The sequence below is a fragment of the Dermacentor silvarum genome, chromosome 3 (assembly GCF_013339745.2).
Source record: "Dermacentor silvarum isolate Dsil-2018 chromosome 3, BIME_Dsil_1.4, whole genome shotgun sequence".
In the NCBI taxonomy this organism is placed as follows: Eukaryota; Metazoa; Arthropoda; class Arachnida; order Ixodida; family Ixodidae; genus Dermacentor; species Dermacentor silvarum.
In genome coordinates, this window is record NC_051156.1 from 170,692,623 (window position 1) to 170,708,681 (window position 16,059).

Genomic DNA, 16,059 nt, shown 5'->3' on the forward strand with positions numbered 1-16,059 from the left:
CAGTCGATGCGCTGTCTGGGCACGTCAGCTCTTTAGCCACCACGCTGATGCCTTCCTGTATTAAACATTCTCTCTCACACAAGGAGCACATGGTAGAAGGAAAGGGGTAATGTTTCGTAGTGGGGGGACCTGTAGTGGTGGCTCAGTGGCTATGGTGTTGGGCTGCTAAGCATGAGGTTGCGGGATCGAATCCCGGCCACGGTGGCTACATTGCGATGTGGGCGAAATGCGAAAACACCCGTGTACTTAGATATAAGTGCACGTTAAAGAACCCCGGGTGGTCCAAATTATTCCGGAGTCCTCGCTACGGCGTGCCTCATAATCAGATCGTGGTTTTGGCACGTAAAACCCCATAATTTAATTTTAATTTTTCGCACTGAGGAATAACAAATGCACACACAGACACCTATTTACTTAAACAAGATCATTAATGTTCGCCACTGGAAATGAGGGGCTTTCGTCGTTTTGAAGCATCTGAAATATCTTAGGAGTCTGAGCAATAGTCTGAAGCACTTGGCATCATTTTTAGTCGCATGACACGAATATTTGTCTCGAAGGGAAGCCGTAACAGTCTGCAGAGCAAGTGAAAACATACGCCTTTTTAAACTGATGGAGTCGAGGACCCTGGGACTTCGAGGACTTGGAACTTCTTGCGTGTAGTCTCCTCTATTTAATATATTCCTCTTAATTAGTGCACCTGATACAACATTGTATGCAGGCTGCCTGGATTTGAGACAACAATGCAAGTGATTGTACACATTACTCTGCTTATGGAGTGTGGGCATCTGTGTTTCCTGGTTCTTTCGGATGCAATTATTCTATTTAGCATGATTTGCACCTTTGGCAGCCACTGTGATATTGGCATCTGCTACGAATAAGTGATATCGTACACTCAACTTCCGTTAATTCGACTCTGATGGAACCGATGATATTGATCGAATCATTCAGCGGGTCGAATTAAACAAGATACAGAAGAGACTCCTAAACACACTACTGATTCATTTGGCAGTATTTGCCCTCTAACACAGCCCCAAATCAAATGTGCGTCCACATTCTATGTGTCCAAAGTAAAAACCTTATGTAGAACTTACGTTACAGCTCCTAAACAAAGAACAAATTCAAGGAACACCATTTTATAGGAAGAAAAATGGGCAAGAGTCTAATATGTGTTGCACAATGGTGGCTGATTTCTGAAATTCAGCTTTGCTGCATGGTTTTTCAAGGTGAACTTTGCCACAATACATCTGCATTGTATGATAAAGCATACAAACTCTTTGAAGGCAGTTTTGGCTTCGTGTCCGATGGCACCACACAGGCAATCTTCCACCCAATTTTTTTTTTTAAACAAGGCGTCTGTTAGTAATATGACATTGTGAGCTATGGTTATTGCTTGAAAATTTTCCTAGGTCAGGCTGAAAATTCACGTTTTCGACAGGAGATGATGTGTATTCAGTGAATTCACTGTCCCGTCCCCTAGGCTCCATCGAGACAGACCCTGCCACTGACTGAGGCGCATGCATGCTGACTGGTCAAGTTCAAATTATCTAGCAAAGGCCAATTTTAGCATTGAAATAATGAAAATTAGAACCCATAGAAATGCATGGGGGCTGGCCAGGATTAGGTTGGGATCTAATTAATGAAAGAAATCAGATTAACTAGAGTCAAATTAACAGAAGTCTACTGTATTTGTGTCCTCTATTACAAATTACTACTCATCTTGCCACAGCAGTAAAGTGTCACATTGTGCCAGGTTATTAGGCTGGCGTTGCATCCCAGAAAAGCGGAAATTCGAAAACTTGACGATTGTCTGGGGCCAAGTGAAAATTGATATGTGAAGCTGCGTAGTTCACATCATTGGGATCTTTTGTGAGCGCCTCCATTCTGTACTGTTGCACGTGAGTACAGGGACACTTGCTGCAGCTTCTGCAGTGCTTTGGAGGGGGGCTCACATGTACAGTTGTGAGCAAAAGTTTGTGGACCAAAGGTGTCACGATTTTATTTTTTTTTCTTCGCAGCCTGGGCATTCCGGCTGAAATCAAGAGCGCACGCCTACGTGTGCGTGTTTGACCAATACAATGTATTAAGTCAATTCGAGGATGCGGAGCTCCGCTTGAATCTATTTAAATTTTTTGCTGATGCCGTGGTCTCCAAACTTTAGCTCGCGATTGTACATATTCACAACAGTCCAGAGGGCATCATGGCGGCACCCGGAGAACCTTTGTAGAAAAAGTTCTGCCTGACAAGGTCTCGGTGGGAAAGCGTAATATCAGTAGTGCTGTGTAATTGCTTTTTATGAAAGGCCATTAATGGACACAGCAGTGGCTTTTTCACTGAATGTTGTCTTAATGAAATGCTGCTTGATTTTTGATCTTGCAGAGGTTCAACTCTCACATCCGATCAAGGGTAAACAAGGACAACAACAAGGTGTGTGTGTCATGTCTTTCACTTCTTCAATGCAGGATTTGCATTTTACTCATTTTCTTCAGCCTTTGTCATGCTTGGGATGAAATTATGAAGACTAACATTGTTTGGTCTCATTTCTCCAGACACAGACGTTTTGCTGCTGTGCCATTGGAAGTCGGGACAGGTCTCTGTCTGTCTGGGTGAGTAAATGGGTCTTTTATTAATTAACTAGTTAGTTTGTTTGTTTACTTATTGCCTCTTTAATTTCAGTCTGTGTGGCCTTATGTTTTCTTTATAAGCTTTATTGGTGCCTGAATACATGGTGCACACTCATGTCCCGTTTCTCATTGCAGCTAACCTGCCTGAAGCGACCTCTTGTGGTGGTGCACGACCTCTTCTCAAACTCTGTGTTAGACATATCCTGGTACGTTGACATTCAAAAATTATGTTAATTATTTGCTGGGATGCAGAGTGTGCTATACTTCATACATGCATGCATTGGGTGATTAGTGGCCTGTTTTTATTGGTTTGTACGGCCAAATTAAAGGGAAACATTTACTGAACGGAATCAATTGCAAATGGTTTCTAGTTTATTCCATCGTGTAACTTTATTTTGTCAATGAGTAGTTATGTGGCCCTTCGCATGTAAATGGGAACAATGCTTTGTTTACATAAGTGAACATAGCAATAAGAGCATGTGTTATTGTTCGAATAGATGGTTGATGTTTCATTCTAGCCTAACAGTATGCAGCGCAATGCAAAGTAAAGTTGGAAAAACAAACATTGTCCCAACAATCTATACTATTTGCTCGTGGCGTTTCCGGAGGCCAAAACGGTTGAGCACAGCTGGCTGATAAACAATACATCTGGGTTTCATATTTCAGGAGCCAAGAAGGGAACCAGTTACTGGTGTGCTCCTGGGATGGCACTGTGGCTTACATCGACTTCACTGGGGAGGAGATCGGGATGCCAATTAGTCCGGATGAACGAGTAAGGAAACAGTGTGCTTGTTTAAGTTTTTTATGTAATGTGCACAGGATGCTAGTCAAAGATCAGAAAAACACAGCAACTTTGCCACAACACTCGCTGTTAAACTTTTGGACTTCCTACTGGCCATCCTATAAATAGGGCAGTCTGAAAAAATGAATTCATGCCCTTTACTCCCCCCAAAGGCGTGTTCGAAATAGATCTGGAGGTCTGCAAGTACACTTATTAGGCATATCGGTGCTCGTACTGTGACAGGAGATAGTGGGTGCACACATCTTTAATTAAGAATACCATATTTACTCGAATCTAGGTCGACTCCGATTCTAAGCCGACCCTCCAAAAGTCTGAAGCCAGAAGAAAAAAAAAACTTACCTCGAATGTATGTAGGCCGAACAAAAGAGCAAGGACAGCATTCGCAAAATGAAACAGCATGTATTAAATACGAACATGCCGAGCTCATTATACGTCGCCATTCCTGCTAGCCTCGTCGCTATCTTCCTTATCGCTGTCATCTTCAAACAGTGCACTGTAATCAGTACCATCAAGCACATTAGAGATACTGTACTTTTTGAAGGAGCGCACAATCGATGTTTCAGGGTAAATGCCATCCTCGTTGCGGCGCACGCAAAAAGCATCTCCCGTAGCCCCCTCCATCGACGGACGTTTTTCTTATCGATGCCGAAGTCCTGCCCGGCTTGAACGTTTGACGATGCCTCTACGGCTAGTACTACTATTCGTTAGAAAGGGGCACTATGTGGCATCGCCTCTTTGGTGCCATTACAAAAATGGCATGCCGCGCGCTGATACTACCGATACGAGACAGGTCAAAATGGCGATGTCGCTTGTCTACTTCAGTTGGCTACTGGTGTGGCTAGTAGCGGCTGCGATACTGACTTTTCTAGATGGCACTAACTATGCACCATATTTATCAGTTTCAGTTAAAAACTGGCGCATATTTTAAAATCATCTAATCTAAGCTGATCCTAGAATTTTGTATATGATTATTTGAAAAAAACTATCGGCCTAGATTCGAATAAATATGGTACATACTGTGTCCCGTGACAGTGGCCCCTTTCCATTCGTTGTATACTCCACAGCAATACATTGCATATGCTTGACCGCGTAACACCGCTATATTCAGGGGAAGCTTACTTTTGGAAAGTGGCATTATGCAGTGCTTTACCCTTGCTGTACTTTCCCCGCTTCGAAGAAATTCATAATGATGACAAAGGCTGAGTTGGCGCCATTGATGGCAGTGGCGAATTCTTTCAATGAAAAACACTGCACCGAACAGCAGGAAGCTTGGTAGCAAACGTCAAAGCAGCTAGGCCTAGTGTTGCTGCGGTGGCTACGGCTGCCGTGCTTTTGATAATGTTTGAGAGAATTTAGAAATATTGAGGCATTTTTTTATGTTCATGTCTCCAACTCTGCTTCTGCCCTGACAGAACTTGTGGCACCAGAAATTGTACGGCAAAAGTTTGTCGGGTCCGGGGAGCCAACAGCGGCAGTCAGGTGCCACCTTGGTGGAAGACCCCGAGGTGCTGAAGGCCCAGGAGCAGTACTCGAAAGCGCAGCAGCAGCAGAGGACGGCCTCGACTCTGTCCAAGGAAGTCAACGGGGTCACGCCTTCTGCGAGCCCAGCTACGAGCAATGTGCCTACGAGTTCAGCAAACTCGGTGGTGCGCCCCATCAACACCAACAGCAACAGCAGCCGCCCCCTTCCATACATTAAGGTGAAGCAGCGGAAAGACACTGTCGAAGCATACTTCTTGGCTGTAGTTGGCTATTTTGCTGTTCTTACCATGAAATGTCCTGCGATGTTTCGTTTGAGGCCATATATTAAGTTGAAAAACAACGGAACATTCTTTGTGAAGCAGCGTTATTGTCTATGTGGGGGTCTCAAAACTGTGTCCTGCTTTGAGCGACTTGCATGGCACAAAGGTAGCTTTGCCAGGGACTGCACTCCGTTATGTTTTACAAATGGCAGGAGAGTTTTCAGAGGGGACGAGGTTAATTTATGGGGAATGAGAAAGCTCAAGTGGACTGCACAGGCTTTGAAAAGCGGGCCATGTTTTTTCAACTCCTGTTCTACACTTTAAGTTCCTGTACTTGACTGTGCAGTACTGTTGGGCTGTAGCTTTTCTTTTATGAGTTCCACAAGTGTTCTTTTGGCATTGTGCCATTCACAACTACAATGACACAATAATCAAATTCATGCTTTACCACTGCTATCATCTGTATTTCTATGTAGCATATTTACAGTCACTGGATTGATCAACTGGCGTGCGTGTGTGCATGCGCGTGCGGGTGTCTATTGACATGCCTTGTGTGGGTACTCCTTCATGCGTGCGTGTCTCATGTTGAGAGATTGAGACACCAGGGCTTCCTTGCACTGGCCGAAAGCTAGTGGTGTTCTGTGAAAACACAAAATTGAGGACTCCTAGGCTGGACTGTGGTCTTTCACATCTTCCTACATTCTTTGTTGGGATGTGTCAAATGTGGTTTAACATTGGGGACACTGTGATGACTGATTCTTTCGACCAGACTTACTACGGTGTGGACAGATTCTGCTGCAGAGATCTTGGTTTTCTTGCAAGAATTGAGCTTCATGCGGAGGGCATTGCTACCTCCTGATGTTGCCAGTAAACCTTGCACTTTTGAGGACTAGATTTAGGCTGCATTTGCACATCCCACTTTGGTAGTGCTGTAATATTTGTACAGCCTTAGCCAAAACTGCACACCCTTAGTCTAGGGATGTGAAATTGCTAGAAGGAACTTTCTTGAAGTGATGGCTAAAGGACAAACCTTTAACCAGTAATTTATACATACTACTTTTCCTTCTTTACAGGGCCCAACCGACAAACAAATTGAAACAAGAATGCCCGACGGCCGTCGCCGGATTACACCACTCTTCATTCCTCCTGATCCTGAAGTCGGGTGAGTACTAATCTTTGTTTTGAAAGCATGCTGGAAGTCGCTGCAGCTATGTGTTTGCCATTTGCTGTGGGTAGGCAACATCAGGTGACATTGGCATCGTGGATCCTTGCTACAATGAAGGATTCGTCAGCAAAATTTAAGAATAGTGAAGAATCAGTTGACAAACGAATTGGAAATGGGAACTGTTGCCACTGAGTCATGGGTGCTTCAACTGCAATCGCTCATGTACCAACCTCAAAGCAGCTAATCTTCATCTGATGCCTCAATAACAAGCACTTGTCTGCTCCAAACAGTCTGGAAACCACAGAATACCGAGTCCACCTTGGAGAAGTAAACTTCTAGGTAAAAAAATTATAACTAAGTTACGCTTCAAATGTGTTGACATAACTGAAAATATAGCAGATTTCGAATGTATGGCATCAGCAGTGTGTATTCCCACTAATGTGTTAGGTTAGAAGGGTGGTTTGGCATGTTGCATTAACAAATCTGCCATAAAGTAACCTGCAAGTTGAACTCCAGCCTTCCATACTGCACAGAACCAGTCATTTATTCTGATTCACATAGTTTAAGTTACTCTAATTGTATAAATTTTGCTGGTCACATCTTTTGCACTGCTGTCATCGTGACATATAGATTGCAATAGGCGCCAGACAAATAAAATTCTGCCACGTGCTGTTGTTACTGTGTTGTGTAAATGACTACAGTTAAACCTGCTTATAACGAACCTCCATATACCGTATTTACTCGATTCTAAGCACCCCCTTTTTTTTATGATCGCGATGCCCAAAGTGACAAACTGCTTAGTGCTTAGATTCGAAACAAAGTGCTTAGATTCGAAAAATCTCCGTGACGCTCGGCTCCGAGACGCTCGGCACCGGCTACGCGCGGCGTGCAAGCGCCACGAGCCCGCGCGCCTTTAAGCCCAGACCACACGTACGCTTGCAAACGTGCACAAGCTCGCGCCCGCGCACCCATGCATGCGCAGACGGTGCGGCACGGCTTGTACTACGCGTCGAAATGCGGCGCGATCTCAGTGATCAGCTCCTCTCAGTTATCACGCGCCTGGGCTGCTTCGCATCGGCGCGCCTGGCTATGCAGCGACGGTGCGGTACATTCAACTCTCAGTTAAGCAGAATTATACCATGCAAGAAAGTGCTTCTTCTTGACTTTTTGTGCTGGTCAAACAGCTCCAAAAAGATAACAATTACGTTTATAGATATCGAAGCATTTTGAAGCACTGCCAACAACGAAATACGAAGTGGCGTCTGCCAAGGTGTAAACAAGTGAGGCCAGTGAGCGCGCACTGTCGCGCGTATTTGTGGATGCAAACCGCCATTTCTCGCTAAGCGCGGCAACCGCAAGGTGCGTAGACGCGAGCTTACACGCGTCCGCAAACTTACGTGTAGTCTGGGCTTTGCAGTCCGGCTGTGTGGCGAAATCGCGCTGCGGACGCCGTGCCACCTCGGGACTCTGACGGCTCCGGCTACGCGCGGCTCGCGGGTTGTGTCGCCCGCGAGCCGCGCGTAGCCGGAGCCGTCAGAGTCCCGATGCGGTCACGTCAAAGAGTCGTCAGAGTCAGCCGTCAGAGTCAAATGTGGTCACGAGTCCGCGCGGCTCGCGGGCGTCACGAGTCCGCACGCCTCTGCAGTCTGGCTGTGCGGCGAGTACGCCCGACGGCTCCGGATACGCACGGTGCGCGAGCGTCACTAGTCCGCACGCCTCTGCAGTCCGGCTGTGCGACGAGATCGCGCCGCGGACGCCATGCCACCTCGGGACTCCGACAGCTCCAACTCGAACCGCGCTTGGTGGCCTTAGCTACGCGCTCTTCTTAACAAATAGGGGGGGTGCTTAGATTCGCATGCAAACTTCTTTCCCAATTTTTTCGAGAAAATAGAGGGGGGTGCTTAGAATCGCGAAAATACGGTAACGAATTCCTGGATATAACAAAGTTTTTCTATTCCCTGCCGTTACCTTCTTAGAAGCACATGTATTTTAGACCTCTATGTAAGTGGCAGCGGTAGACCCCCTCGAAATAACGAATTTCCCCCGGCGACAACCTAGAGGTTTCGCCCCAAATTTTGTCATTTTTGCGCGAGCAGCAACCGGAAGCACCTTCTTTGGCGCGACGGAATGCGAAGCAACGGCGTTGCACTTGGCGCGCTCGAATTCACGGCGACTGCGAGGCGAGAGCGAGCGCACACGTGCGTGCATGCGAGCGTGCGCGAGGCTGGCCTTCATCCCTCGACCCGGTGATCTTGCCACTTCTGGCGTGACCTTTCCCCTTCCCTTCATTCAAGCCTGATCCCGCCGCTTGCTGCAGCTGGCCTAGCCCACCAAGCTGGCACTCTCCTTTTCCAGTTGATTTTGCTGAAGGAAAACAAAACGTTTTTTTTTTTTTCAACGCGCTGGCAGCGCCACTCTTTGGGTACTGCGCAAGTCTCTGCGCTTCACTTCACTAACCTGACACTAGGTGACACTATACGACGCTACGACGCCACCGTGTCGCTCGCTCTTCATTTCCTACGCCTCGCCCTTGTGCGAAACGACACGCGTCCACGCATCCAGTACCTGGTGTGACATTCCAAGGATGAGTGCTTTGACGAAGATGAAAAACGGGTGCGCGTTACAATCGAGGGCTCGTTAGAATCGAGTAAATGCGGTAAGCGTTTCTTTTTCGAATTTTCGTGCCGAACCTGCATATAACGAAATCCTCTTTATAACGAAGTTTTTCGGGAATTTGTCAATTTCATTATAGCCAGGTTTAACTGTATAACTCAAGGAAAAGTGGCGGTTCTTGAATTGCAATAACTTTCTTTAAACTGTAGTTGTCACCAACGTTGATAAGTGACCATAATAAGTCACTCAGTACAGAGAGATGACATGGTGCAAAAACTGACACAGCATAGCAACCATTCTGGTGAGGAGCATCCTTGTGGTGAAGGGCATGAGTGCTCTCATTGCAGAGATGTTCCTGTGCCGTTCAACAGCCAAGCACTGCCTAACTTCAGCTCTTCCACCGAAAGCAAAAGCAGGATCGTCATTGAGAAGCGGGACGAGTCCTCCAGCGTCCCTGCGACCGATCTCTGTGACAAGTCCTCGGACAAGACTCCCAGTCTAAAGGTTGGTACAGGAGCAGTCTTCTTTCCGTTGTGTTTCCTTTTCTAAATCTTTGAGTGTTGCTCTTCCCTCAGTGCACGTTGGGATTTGGCAAACTGTAACTGACACTCCTGCAAGCAGGCAGACACAGTCGAACCTTGTTATAAAAGAATTCGTGTCAGACACGAAAATGCAGATATATCGATCTCAAAGGGAATCATGCAATAGTTTGATATAGATATTTCAAGATATAAAATATGCTTATCTGAAGCTTATGTGAGACCTCCGCAAGTCTCGGACAGTTTTCAGAGATTCCGAAAAGCAGGAACTTACTTATTTGTTTCTCAAAGGTCATGTTGAACGCACAATACGACTTATTTTTTGCTCGTGAACATTGCAAGTCGCTTGCGCTCCAGAGTGGTCTGATATGTTGATGCAGTGCTAACCCTAGAAGCCAGCGTTACCTGGACATGAGACTGCGGAGCGCCTCGGCGTGTTAAAGTGCTGGTTGCACAATTTTATTCAAGATAAGGTAGTAATAAATGCACTGTGGAAGCAAACTAGCCTGTATCCTGTATGGATACGCGTTGTGCCACCATTACCATGCTTGTCTTGCGAATCGAGCATGAACCTGGCCACGTTTCTGTTGCCACGATAATTCTATTGTTATAACCGGTAATTGTCATAACTGGGTTGCATGAAAAAAAATCAAAATAAAGAAATTGCATAGGTTTTGAGAAATCTATAATGACGGGGAGGCCAATGCCCCTCCCCACCACCTTCCTCCATTCGACTACTGACTGTGTTGACTCGTTTAATCTGGTAACTGATTATATTGATCCTTTCTGCCTTCCATAGGATGAACAGGTGGCAACACCAGCGACACAAGGTCAAGGTTCTGAAAAAGACACACCTGCCTCCACTGCGGTAAACACCGTGCCAAGTTCTGCTCCACCGGCTGTGTCAACAGCAGCTTCTGAACAGTGAGTGGGATCCACGCTACTCCATAGATCACTGATTTCTAGAAAGGCCGGTCGCATTGCTTCATCCTCCATCTTGCAAGGAGATGGGTAGACGTGCACTAACTCATGAGGTTAATCGAAACAATTCATTGCAACTGTAAAAAGTTAAATAACAGATAGATAGCCCTGGAAGTACCCTAAGAATGCTTACGCATTAAAAACTTTATTAGCTGTTTCACTGTAGTGAACGTAAACTAACCAGCCCAGTCCAGAATGCTTGTGTAAAAAGCTTGTTTGTTTGGATTCTATAGGACCATAAAAGGTGTCCAAATCGTTTGAATTTGTAATTGAGTCGACAAAACGAGTCAGTGTGATATGACTAACCAATCCTGAGGGACACGGCAATAAATACTTAAGATGCTACTGAGCAGCATATATTTGCTTTAATGGCGACATGAATAGAATTAGATGAAAAAGAGCAGCTTTTTCGTGCCCTCCGCTGATCCACTGCGCATGGTAAGCCGCCACACTGATTTCTCACTCTTCTTTTTTTTCTACGTCCCAACAAGAAGTACTAGTTAACCACATCAACATACTTAACTTTGTTGAGGTTCTTTATATTTTGCATGAAATATACACAGGCTTTGCAGTTTCCGTCTACTCATTCAAGTGATGTAGCACTCATAGGCCTTCTGGAGAAACCACACGAAATTTCTTTGAACAAGTTCTGCTTTGCAATGTCTTTAACAGAGTAGGGGTGGCAGCAGTGTGTGCCATCTAGAGTAAAATGCACATTTTGAAGCTGAACACATTGGTCCATTATGTTGATGTAGCAACCAGCAACAGCAGGGTCCATCAATATGTAGTAGTCTGTCGGTTTTTTTCATATCCTTTTCATGCACCATGTCGACAAATCACTCTAGCATGGGCAGCAAAAGGCACCTTGCTCTGGTTGCATGCTTTGATAACAGATGGGGCAGTAGTGTGTTTTACACAAGATGTACTTGCCTGATATGTTTGTAGTAAATGATGTATGTGTGCGCGCAGAAAGGCGCTTGCAAATGATGAAATCTGTGTGTAACTCTTGTTCTTCTTTTGTGCTCTTTTTTTGTCACAAAAGTGTGTATAACACATGGTGATACCTTGTGCTGTGTTCATCTAGCCTCTGTGGTTATTCATATACTTTATTGCACTTGATTGCGGTGTGTGTGTGTAGTCTGAGTGCGTGCATGAACTCATGACTGATTCAGAGGGTTTTTCTTGACCACCAATTTTCAGATGCTTATGTGTAGACCCGTAGCTCTGTTTGATAGCATACTGCAATTAGCAGTACTTCTAGTGTGGCTACTGTGCTAGAATGCGAAGCAAGTTTTTCTTAGCTTTCATGTAACGGAATCTGTAGCTTTGATTGGTCGATTCAGAGTGTGCCATCAATGCTACCGAGTAGTATGATGCAACAGCTAATCTTTATTATGAGAGTATGCTTAGTAGGTTCGGTATAGAAGGGGGCAATGGGAGAATTCTAATGAAACATGCTGTCTTGCCTCAACTGAAGGAAGGCTTCGCCACTAGATGGAACCTCATCTTTTACAAATGCAATTGTCATTCATTCATATGGTGTGCTTTTGTAGTAGCATGTTGACGCTTTTGGACATTGGCTGTGAATAATGACTTCAAATAGCAAAAAATTTGCACAAAGTTTAGTTTTTTCTGCTGAGACCCACCAAATAGCAAAACAAGCACTTGCAGATGAAGCCATGTGTTACAGCCAAACTTATGATTGGTCTGACCGATTCAAAAGTGCTTACTAATCATGGAGGATGACAAACACTCTGCCAAGACTTGGCAAGAGTTCTAAAGAAATTTGTGGTTATGACTGCTTAACCATTTGCAACGTTTCTGAACCGTTGTCGTACAGACATGCTATAGAATTGAGATGGATGAAATGAGAGCGCGCTGCATCGCACTGAAATTTTTGTCTTGCAACTCGACTGCATTGAGTGCAGGTATGTACAGATGAAATGAACAGAGTGGAATGGGCACACAGACATATGCAAATAGACAAGTGCACAAACACGCATCTAATACATCATGGACACTGCTAAGCAGCAATAACATATCATTACAATAGCTCACAATGTTAAGGGGCGGGGATACGGGGCTAAAATCACAATTTTTGCCAGAAATAAGCATTTTCTAATTTTGTTCGTTTTAGATTCCTAAACATATCAGACAGCTCCTGACCAAGTTTGGTTATTATCTGCGCGATAGAAGATAAGAAAAATACTTTTTTACCCTTTAGTGGATGGTGTATTGGCATATTTTGAACTCTTAATCTAATTTTCTCAGTTTGTACTTTTTGGCCAATTCACACTTTTAGAAAAACTATAATTTCAAAACTGCAAAGACGAAAACTCTTTGTAAGATTGTTTCTAGGCTGGACATTTTTCAGCAACCAACTGTGGACATCTTCAATTTCTGAATTCCATCTATAAATAAAAGATAGTATAGATTTCTGAATCGCAGTAACGACAAAAAAGCTAATTTCTTTTTCAAGTGATGCTGTTTGTTCAGAAAAAGGCATAAAATTGCAAGCAGCTGCCCCTTTCTGTAATATAGGGCATCCAGAAGGTATTTACTGTATTTACTCGCATAATGAACAGACTTTTTTTCCCGAAAAATAGGCACAAAATTGGGGGGTGCGTTCAATATTCGTGGTAAAATTTTCAGCGATTTTTTTCCGTGGCCACGTCTAAAAAAGTCGCAGTTTCACCCGAAAGGCGAACCATCGATAGAAAATACGCAGTCAGCTATACGAAGCGAGAATAGTAGTTTTACCGGCCGTATAAACTTGCAAAAATTCTCGAACTATGTAGATTAACAAGTGTGGTGTCAGCATGCACAGGTAAACCTGAACGCGTCACACTTGATGACCGCAGACACTCGCTGTCAAAATGCTGGCGTGACCAAGCGCAGCAGCAACAGCGCGCAGAGCGACCTTTGTGCCGTGTATCGCTTCAACGTAAACTGAGCGGCGAGAACGGAGCACGCACAAAGGTATATGCCGCCGTCGCACCTAGACTCAGCCCCCCGATGCAGATCGCTTTCAAGATAAGGAGTGCGCGGGGGCGCAATGTGCAGTTGCTGTGCCGCGCCCCTCCCTCCCCTTCCCCCGTAGCCATGTGCGCAACGAAATACAGCGTGTTTCTTCCCTACCCTCTCTGCCCACCCCAGGATGGCCTCCTGAAGGTCGGGCCTGGAGCAGTGCAAGGCAGCCTCCCACTGCTCCTCACTAGTTACTAATTGTTTGAGGAAAGGGGGAGTGGGGTGGTGAGGGCAGCCCCATATGATGTGGTTTAAGTCTGCTCTGGCAGAGCTGCAGAATGTACATGCATAACACTTTTTCCATTTGTGAGAGGGTAATGAAATTTGCTACGTGCTCTAATGAAAACATGACAAATCATCCTGTCAAATTTTGTGAGAATCAGCATGTCAGTTCAAAAGTTTACATTTGAGCCCTGCATACCCCCTTAATGAAGGCCATTATCTTCATAAACAAAAACACACAGGTTGGCAGATTATTAATACTAGAGGCATCATGGAGGGGTTGATTAGTGTGCCACTTTCTGTTGAGCCAGGCTCGCGTATTTTGTTCATGCAACCACCCCTCACATTTATTGAAACCTGAACTATTACTACAAGAGCTTGCTTATAGTACTAAAAGTGCAGCTTGGATGCTGTGTTACATGACTTTGTAGTGCTGCTGGAGCACTCTGACCAGTTGAAAATGCCACAATTGATGGCTGAAGTCTGTATCTAACTGCTAGTTATACTTGTCGCAACTGCAACTAAGTGTGAGTTTTCTTCTAAGGTCTGATAAGCCAGCAGCCAAGTCTGCTAGTGAAATACCGATGCCGACAAGCAAGCGGAAAGCCACAGAGACGACACCAGCTGTGGCGAGGCCGCCGGAGAAAAAGCGAGGTCGACCACCGCTAGACCGCACACTACAGCTTCAGCAGCAGCAACAACAGCAGCAGCAGGTAAATACTGGTTATACAGGAAGTAAAGCAATAGTTTAGAAAAGCTTTTGACCACCAGGATTTGGTGACCATATGAAGTACTGCACGTGTACCATGTGCAGTGCATGTCCCAGCCTTTGAGCTCAATCCTGCCATGTATGAGAGCCCTGCATAGTACGAATGTCAAAGCAATTACTGTGATGTTTGGATCGCAATCATGACCCACTGCACAGTCATTTCCTTAATTTTAGCAAAATAGGAATGTTTTATTAGGCTGTCCACACTTGGCACACATTTCACAGAGGTCAAATCTACAATGCGCGCATTACGGAATTATGTGTGTTCGATTATTGCTTGAGATACTTCACGAAAACTAGATTGACGAACATCAGTCCATAATATCAGTGTTACCACATGAGCATCCCGCTGTATAACACAATGGCCATTGGTGTTACCAGGAAACCTAGGTGCAGTCTAGTCCCGGTACAACGAAATTCACGGGACACGCGAAAAATTTCATTGTGGCGGAACTTTGTTGACGCGAAATTGGTATGTATAAACGTACGCGAAACGGCAAAGCCGTAAATGAAACAGAAACCATCGCCCGGGAAATTTTCGAGATGGCGTGGGGGCAAAGGTTGAGACGTACCGAAGGCAGTCGATAAAGTGTCAACTTCGCGACAGAATGCATTTCGCGCTGCTGTTACAGCATTTTTTGTACATTGCGGCCAACGCCTAACCCAACGCGCGTGCCCGGCTGATCGCAAAACACTCATTTTGCGTCACATGCACCGTCGCAATGAAGCAGTTTGAATTATCACAATTTCACAGCATATTTATGACAAAGTTGGCAAGTGGAAGTTTTATTTCCAGAAGTCGGTCAGCCTGGATTTCTTACGCTTCATGCGGTAAGCAAAGCCGTTACGCGAGTCTCACAGTCCGTTAAAAAGAGCCATTGCAATTTTCGTGGGTTCTGATAACTTTTCTGATGAGGTGAAAAAGAATCCATCACTTTCAAAGCAGTCGGCGGAGTCTTGCGGATTGTTATTTTTCCCAGACGAGACATTTGCAGCTTGTTGACAACAACGGCTGTGGCGCGGCCGCTCGGGCGCTATCTTGAAAGCAATATGCGACGTGCGTAAAGTGAGCGCCCGCGCGGGCTTCATCTTCAAAGCGATCTGCGATGTTGGCAAAGTGCAACTAGTGCCGGTAGAGTCGTGTGCGCTGTGCTTTCGACGTTTAGGTCGCGGAGAAGCGAGAAACAACACGAAAGTCAATTCACTCACTGCGATTGCCGCGCCTTCTCACTCCAGCATGTTGACACCGAGTTTACGAATTTACGCTTATTCGTTGGCGTAGCCATTTCAACCAGACACAGACCACAGAAAATGGCAGTGATTGCAGTGACCCTCGTGCAGTGTCATGCAGGCGCGTGATGACCACGCATGGCTATGGATTGCGGTGGCTTAAATAGGTACTTTGAATTTGATTTCACGAAAACCTCGTTCGCGAAAACCTCGTTCACGAGGTACGATCATCACAGCTTTGGAAGGGCCTTCTAATTTGACTACTCGGCAGTTCCAATTTCAGTTTCGTTCTCGAAAAGTTCGTTGAAGCGGAAATACCGAATAAAACGCCTTCGTTATGAAGGGACC

General features: G+C 45.3%; 1 protein-coding gene across 1 annotated transcript in view; it reads left to right on the forward strand.

The window, feature by feature from the left end:
• LOC119446084 (protein HIRA-like) overlaps nt 1–16,059 on the forward strand; it is a 48,136-nt gene that overhangs the window by 12,322 nt on the left and 19,755 nt on the right. The window contains 9 exon segments of the mRNA XM_049663880.1: nt 2,377–2,424; nt 2,547–2,603; nt 2,757–2,827; nt 3,288–3,393; nt 4,836–5,123; nt 6,239–6,327; nt 9,291–9,447; nt 10,282–10,406; nt 14,257–14,425. Of these exon segments, the coding sequence (XP_049519837.1) occupies nt 2,377–2,424; nt 2,547–2,603; nt 2,757–2,827; nt 3,288–3,393; nt 4,836–5,123; nt 6,239–6,327; nt 9,291–9,447; nt 10,282–10,406; nt 14,257–14,425 (1,110 nt within the window).